At 53.2% G+C, this 7,626-nt stretch overlaps 1 protein-coding gene across 1 annotated transcript; it reads left to right on the top strand.

Annotated features, from left to right (window-relative positions):
• The first annotated feature begins 3,470 nt into the window (after window positions 1-3,470).
• On the top strand, window positions 3,471-6,071 carry LOC115161414 (leucine-rich repeat neuronal protein 4-like). The gene is made up of 3 exons (XM_029712385.1): window positions 3,471-3,729; window positions 3,909-4,217; window positions 4,715-6,071. The coding sequence occupies exons 1-3, from the start codon at window positions 3,716-3,718 to the stop codon at window positions 5,808-5,810; spliced, it is 1,419 nt and encodes a 472-aa protein (XP_029568245.1). The 5' UTR covers window positions 3,471-3,715; the 3' UTR covers window positions 5,811-6,071.
• The last annotated feature ends 1,555 nt before the right edge of the window (window positions 6,072-7,626 follow it).

Below are 7,626 nucleotides of genomic sequence, written 5' to 3'. Positions count from 1 at the left end.
TCCAGTCAGTGTGGGGGTAGAGTCCAGTCAGTGTGTGGGTAGAGTCCAGTCAGTGTGGGTAGAGTCCAGTCAGTGTGGGTAGAGTCCAGTCAGTGTGTGGGTAGAGTCCAGTCAGTGTGGGTAGAGTCCAGTCAGTGTGGGTAGAGTCCAGTCAGTGTGGGTAGAGTCCAGTCAGTGTGTGGGTAGAGCCCAGTCAGTGTGGGTAGAGTCCAGTCAGTGTGGGTAGAGTCCAGTCAGTGTGGGGGTAGAGTCCAGTCAGTGTGGGTAGAGTCCAGTCAGTGTGGGGGTAGAGTCCAGTCAGTGTGGGTAGAGTCCAGTCAGTGTCGGTAGAGTCCAGTTAGTGTGTGGGTAGAGTCCAGTTAGTGTGTGGGTAGAGTCCAGTCAGTGTGGGTAGAGTCCAGTTAGTGTGTGGGTAGAGTCCAGTCAGTGTGTGGGTAGAGTCCAGTCAGTGTGTGGGTAGAGTCCAGTCAGTGTGGGTAGAGTCCAGTCAGTGTGGGTAGAGTCCAGTCAGTGTGGGTAGAGTCCAGTGAGTGTGTGGGTAGAGTCCAGTCAGTGTGGGTAGAGTCCAGTCAGTGTGTGGGTAGAGTCCAGTCAGTGTGGGGGTAGAGTCCAGTCAGTGTGGGTAGAGTCCAGTCAGTGTGGGGGTAGAGTCCAGTCAGTGTGTGGGTAGAGTCCAGTCAGTGTGGGTAGAGTCCAGTCAGTGTGGGTAGAGTCCAGTCAGTGTGTGGGTAGAGTCCAGTCAGTGTGGGTAGAGTCCAGTCAGTGTGGGTAGAGTCCAGTCAGTGTGGGTAGAGTCCAGTCAGTGTGTGGGTAGAGCCCAGTCAGTGTGGGTAGAGTCCAGTCAGTGTGGGTAGAGTCCAGTCAGTGTGGGGGTAGAGTCCAGTCAGTGTGGGTAGAGTCCAGTTAGTGTGTGGGTAGAGTCCAGTCAGTGTGTGGGTAGAGTCCAGTCAGTGTGTGGGTAGAGTCCAGTCAGTGTGGGTAGAGTCCAGTCAGTGTGGGTAGAGTCCAGTCAGTGTGGGTAGAGTCCAGTTAGTGTGTGGGTAGAGTCCAGTCAGTGTGGGTAGAGTCCAGTCAGTGTGTGGGTAGAGTCCAGTCAGTGTGGGGGTAGAGTCCAGTCAGTGTGGGTAGAGTCCAGTCAGTGTGGGGGTAGAGTCCAGTCAGTGTGTGGGTAGAGTCCAGTCAGTGTGGGTAGAGTCCAGTCAGTGTGGGTAGAGTCCAGTCAGTGTGTGGGTAGAGTCCAGTCAGTGTGGGTAGAGTCCAGTCAGTGTGGGTAGAGTCCAGTCAGTGTGGGTAGAGTCCAGTCAGTGTGTGGGTAGAGCCCAGTCAGTGTGGGTAGAGTCCAGTCAGTGTGGGTAGAGTCCAGTCAGTGTGGGGGTAGAGTCCAGTCAGTGTGGGTAGAGTCCAGTCAGTGTGGGGGTAGAGTCCAGTCAGTGTGGGTAGAGTCCAGTCAGTGTGGGTAGAGTCCAGTTAGTGTGTGGGTAGAGTCCAGTTAGTGTGTGGGTAGAGTCCAGTCAGTGTGGGTAGAGTCCAGTTAGTGTGTGGGTAGAGTCCAGTCAGTGTGTGGGTAGAGTCCAGTCAGTGTGTGGGTAGAGTCCAGTCAGTGTGGGTAGAGTCCAGTCAGTGTGGGTAGAGTCCAGTCAGTGTGGGTAGAGTCCAGTGAGTGTGTGGGTAGAGTCCAGTCAGTGTGGGTAGAGTCCAGTCAGTGTGTGGGTAGAGTCCAGTCAGTGTGGGGGTAGAGTCCAGTCAGTGTGGGTAGAGTCCAGTCAGTGTGGGGGTAGAGTCCAGTCAGTGTGTGGGTAGAGTCCAGTCAGTGTGGGTAGAGTCCAGTCAGTGTGGGTAGAGTCCAGTCAGTGTGTGGGTAGAGTCCAGTCAGTGTGGGTAGAGTCCAGTCAGTGTGGGTAGAGTCCAGTCAGTGTGGGTAGAGTCCAGTCAGTGTGTGGGTAGAGCCCAGTCAGTGTGGGTAGAGTCCAGTCAGTGTGGGTAGAGTCCAGTCAGTGTGGGTAGAGTCCAGTCAGTGTGGGGGTAGAGTCCAGTCAGTGTCGGTAGAGTCCAGTCAGTGTGTGGGTAGAGTCCAGTCAGTGTGTGGGTAGAGTCCAGTCAGTGTGGGTAGAGTCCAGTCAGTGTGGGTAGAGTCCAGTCAGTGTGGGTAGAGTCCAGTCAGTGTGGGTAGAGTCCAGTCAGTGTGGGTAGAGTCCAGTCAGTGTGCATAGAGTCAGCGCAAGAGAGTCAGTGCAATAAAAAGGGAGTCACTGCAAATAGCCCGAGTAGCGATGTGATTAATTGTTCAGCAGTCTTGGGGCTAGAAGCTGTTCTGGAGCCTTTTGGTCCCAGACTTAGTGCTCCGGTACCGCTTGCCGTGCGGTAGCTGAGAGAACAGTCTATGACTTGGGTGACTTGAGTCTTTGACAATTTTTAGGGCCTTCATCAGACACCGCCTGGTATAGAGGTCCTCTGTAGCGCTTTCAACGAAGCGGTGATACAGCCAGTCAAGATGCTCTCAGTGGTATAGTAGATAGAACTTTTTGACGATCTGAGGGCCCATGCCAAATCTTTTCAGCCTCCTGAGGGCGAAGACGCGTTGTCGTGCCCTTCTTCACAACTGTGTTGGTGTGTGTGGACCATGATAGATCTTTAGTGCTGTGGACCCAACTTGAAGCTCTCGACTCGCTCCGCTGCAGCCCGTCGATGTCCTGTAGTTTCCTGTAGTTCACGATCAGCTTCTTTGTCTTGCTGACGTTGAGGGAAAGATTGTTTTTCTGGTACCACACTGCCAGGTCCCTGACCTCCTCCCTATAGGCTGTCTCATCGTAGTCTGTGATCAGGCCTACCACCGTCGTGTCGTCTGCAAACTTAATGATGGTGTTGGACTCTACCCCCCCCCCCGCGGTCACGCGGTCTTGGGTGAACAGGGAGTACAGGAGGGGACTGAGCATTTACCCCTGAGTTGTTGAGGGTGATGTTGCCTAACCTCACCACCTGGGGGGCTGCCCGTCAGGAAGTCTTGGAGCATACATCTGCTCTCTGCTGCCTAGGGGTCTGATGATTGAGTCACTGACGCCCCGAGACCAGATAAGACCTGTGTGTGTGTGTGTGTGTGTGCGTGCGTGCGTGCGTGCGTGCGTGCGTGCGAGCGTGCGTGCGTGCGTGTGTGCGTTTGTGCGAATCTGTAATCAGTATGAGCTGTGTCTTAGTTATGCAGGAGGGAGTATTCTAGGATGTTCTTAGGCCTGTGTGTCCGTGGCGATGGGAACCTGGAATGTGACTTCACATCGCTAAGCAACAACTGTAAACGAGTGTGCCCATATATCATATCTGAGTTTCTCTCTCTCTCTCGCTCTCTCTCTCTCTCTCTCTCGCTCTCTGTCTTTCTCTCTCTTTCTCTCTCTTTGTCTTTCTCTCTCTCTTTCTCTCTCTCTCTCTCTCTCTCTCTCTCTCTCTCTCTTCTCTCTCTCTCTCTGTGTAAGTGCAATCTTCGTGAAAAATGTATGTGTAATCAAGTAACACTCCCAGTTTTTACCCTGGTAGGCAGCAGCCCCCTCATTCTTCTGTCTCGTTGAAGGGTATAAAACACAAGAGGACCAGACAGAACACGGCTTTAACACGGCTCCGTATAGCTTCATTGTAGACCTACAACTTCTCCCACGGGTCACAATACTCGCTACCTTCATCTTTCATTTAGGAACAATCTGGAACAAGAGTGTATGGTAGCAGGACAATGAGGATGTGTTGGTAAGTGTGTGTGTGTGTGTGTGTGTGTGTGTGTGTGTGTGTGTGTGTGTGTGTGTGTGTGTGTGTGACCCATGTCTTTACTGCCATAGCTCTGCTGTTAAACCTCTTAGTGCTGAATCTATCTTTCTGTTGAAGAGCTTGCTGATGGCTGGGTTGGGACTGTGTGTTGTTGTTCTCAGTGAGATGTCACCTCTTTACCTGACGTCTACCTGGGCCTTCACTGTGTGTGTCATTTGGACAACAGCTGCAGGTGACCAGACTCCAGTCTTCATCACTCCAAACACACCGACAGCCAGTGAGACGAACACACCCACAACCATCCACGCTAGCACAGACAGCATTCCTACAGACGTTAGCAGTCCGGACGGACATATCTCGGACAGCATTCCTACAGACATTAGCAGTCCAGACGGACATATCTCGGACAGCATTCCTACAGACATTAGCAGTCCAGACGGACATATCTCCGACAGCATTCCTACAGACAGGTGAGTAGCTCTAACATCCACTGCTTCAGTCTAGGTCTGATAGATATGAACGGCTGAATCCAGTTTAGAACTGGAGTGGTGTTTAAAACAAAAATACAAATATTGAACCTTTATTTAACTAGGCAAGTCAGTCGAGAACAAATTATTATTTACAATGACGGGCCCTACCACCCCGGCCAAACTCGTACGACGCTGGGCCAACAGTGCGCCGCCCTATGGGACTCCCGATCACGGCCGGTAGTGATACAGCCCGGGGATCAAACCAGGGTCTGTAGTGACGCCTCTAGCACTACGATGCAGTGCTTCAGACCGCTGTGCCACTCGGGAGGTCTAAATGTAACAGCCCAGAGAGCTGTAGTCATAGGTCTGACGGATATGAATGGAGTTCAGGCTGAATCTAGTTTAGAACTGGAGTGACAGCCCAGAGAGCTTGCGCATTTTTCTTACCATTATCTTCAATACAGAGTAAATATATATTATGTTTGCTGTGCTTACAGATATGAGAGGTTGGGGAGCTCCACACAGAGAGTTCTAGAAACAGTGACCGTGACGACCATTGCAGGGACCATCAAGACCACCGCTGCCATGACAACAGTAGTAACCAGTGCAACAGTCGCTCCTCAAGCTTCAAGCACCCAGCCGCACACCTCTCACACAGTCACATCACCGGTGGCGACAACCCCCATGGCAACAACTCCAGCACCATCTCGCGCCCCCAAAAAGCCACCCTGCTGTCCTCGCCCCACTCGCATGCCCACCCTTCCCCCTCATCTGTTCATAGGTGACGAGGGCGACTACGACGATGAGTCTGAAGAAGAAGAAGAGGAGGAAGGAACGGAGGAGGAGGAGGAGGAGGAGGAGGAGGAAGGAGGCAAACTCATAAAGGAGAATCTGTGTGACTTTGACCCCTGCTTGCACCTGCAGAGACCCTGTCCAGAGGTCAGGGAGGCCAAGGGGCAGAGCTGCCGCTGCCCTGGCCTGACTTCATCCTCTGTGACCCCTGACCCTGTGGTGGCACTGGAGGTGTGGGGAGTATGGCCTGAGGCTGTAAGGGTACGTTGGTGCGCCCCTTACTCGGCTGTGACTAAGTTTGGTGTGTGGGCGCTGAGAGAGAACGGCAGCGTGTTCAGTAACGGCAGCGTGAGTGCCTGGTCACGCCAGGCCAGTGTGTTCGGGCTCAAAGCGGGACGGAGATATGGAGTGTGTGTGAACGCATTGAACGGAGCCGGAACGTCACACACCCGCTGCGTGCCTGTATCCACCCCAGTAGGTGTAGAGGCGGTTGTGTTGTACGTGCTGACGGGACTGTGTGCAGCCCTGGGGATGACGGTTGTTGTGATGAGTGTGTTTCTTCACAGGATCTGTAAGATGAAAAATACACACTCTCTGTTTGACCCGCGGGCACACACACTCTACAACCCACGTCTCGACACCTACGTCTCGACACCCGCGTCTCACCACCCACGCCTCACCAGCTTGGTTTCCATCACTAACCCGGCCTACACACACACCGACGAACACACTGTGCCTCCCTCTGCACGCTACACGCAGACAGACCAGCTGAAGTTATCCACTAACGTACGCAATGAATAATAACACCTGTAACCATCCCTACCACCCTTACCCACATGCCTACCACCCATACCCACATGCCTACCACCCTTACCCACATGCCTACCAACCTTACCCACATGCCTACCACCCTTACCCACATGCCTACCACCCTTACCCACATCCCTACCACTCTTACCCACATACCTACCACCTTTACCCACATGCCTACCAACCTTACCCACATGCCTACCACCCTTACCCACATATCTACCACCCTTACCCACATACCTACCACCCTTACCCACATATCTACCACCCTTACCCACATACCTACCACCCTTACCCACATACCTACCACCTTTACCCACATGCCTACCCCCCTTACCCACATGCCTACCACCCTTACCCACATACCTACCACCCTTACCCACATGCCTACCACCCTTACCCACATGTCTACCACCCTTACCCACATGCCTACCACCCTTACCCACATACCTACCACCTTTACCCACATGCCTACCCCCCTTACCCACATGCCTACCAACCTTACCCAAATGCCTACCACCCTTACCCACATGCCTACCCTCCTTACCAACATATCTACCCCCTTTACCCACATGCCTACCACCCTTACCCACATACCTACCACCCTTACCCACATGCCTACCACCCTTACCCACATACCTACCACCCTTACCCACATGCCTACCACCCTTACCCACACGCCTACCACCCTTACCCACATGCCTACCACCCTTACCCACATACCTACCACCCTTACCCACACGCCTACCACCCTTACCCACATACCTACCACCCTTACCCACATGCCTACCACCCTTACCCACATGCCTACCACCCTTACCCACATGCCTACCACCCTTACCCACATACCTACCACCCTTACCCACATGCCTACCACCCTTACCCACACGCCTACCACCCTTACCCACATGCCTACCACCCTTACCCACATACCTACCACCCTTACCCACACGCCTACCACCCTTACCCACATACCTACCACCCTTACCCACATGCCTACCACCCTTACCCACATGCCTACCACCCTTACCCACATGCCTACCACCCTTACCCACATGCCTACCACCTTTACCCACATGCCTACCACCCTTACCCACATGCCTACCACCCTTACCCACATGCCTACCACCCTTACCCACATGCCTACCACCCTTACCCACATGCCTACCACCCTTACCCACATATCTACCACCCTTACCCACATACCTACCACCCTTACCCACACGCCTACCACCCTTACCCACATACCTACCACCCTTACCCACATGCCTACCACCCTTACCCACATGCCTACCACCCTTACCCACATGCCTACCACCCTTACCCACATACCTACCACCCTTACCCACATGCCTACCACCCTTACCCACATGCCTACCACCCTTACCCACATACCTACCACCCTTACCCACATGCCTACCACCTTTACCCACATGCCTACCACCTTTACCCACACGCCTACCACCCTTACCCACATACCTACCACCCTTACCCACACGCCTACCACCCTTACCCACATACCTACCACCCTTACCCACACGCCTACCACCCTTACCCACATACCTACCACCCTTACCCACATGCCTACCACCCTTACCCACATGCCTACCACCCTTACCCACATGCCTACCACCCTTACCCACATGCCTACCACCTTTACCCACATGCCTACCACCCTACAGCAGATTGCACATATCAGCACCAGTTTATGCATCTTACCACACAGTACTCAACTAGAAAGTTGATTTAAGAAATAAAGTCAAATCATTTTGTTTGGAACATCACATTTTCCATTAAGTTGTAATAA

The sequence above is a fragment of the Salmo trutta genome, chromosome 24 (assembly GCF_901001165.1).
Source record: "Salmo trutta chromosome 24, fSalTru1.1, whole genome shotgun sequence".
Classification (NCBI taxonomy): Eukaryota; Metazoa; Chordata; class Actinopteri; order Salmoniformes; family Salmonidae; genus Salmo; species Salmo trutta.
The sequence above is the reverse complement of the archived record's forward strand: the minus strand, read 5'-3'. Positions and strand labels throughout refer to the sequence as shown.

Excerpts from the sequence above, each read along its gene's own strand:
- LOC115161414 (XM_029712385.1), top strand. Across the intron at positions 4,218-4,714 it reads GACAGCATTCCTACAGACAG|ATATGAGAGGTTGGGGAGCT; the intron begins GTGAGTAGCTCT and ends CTGTGCTTACAG.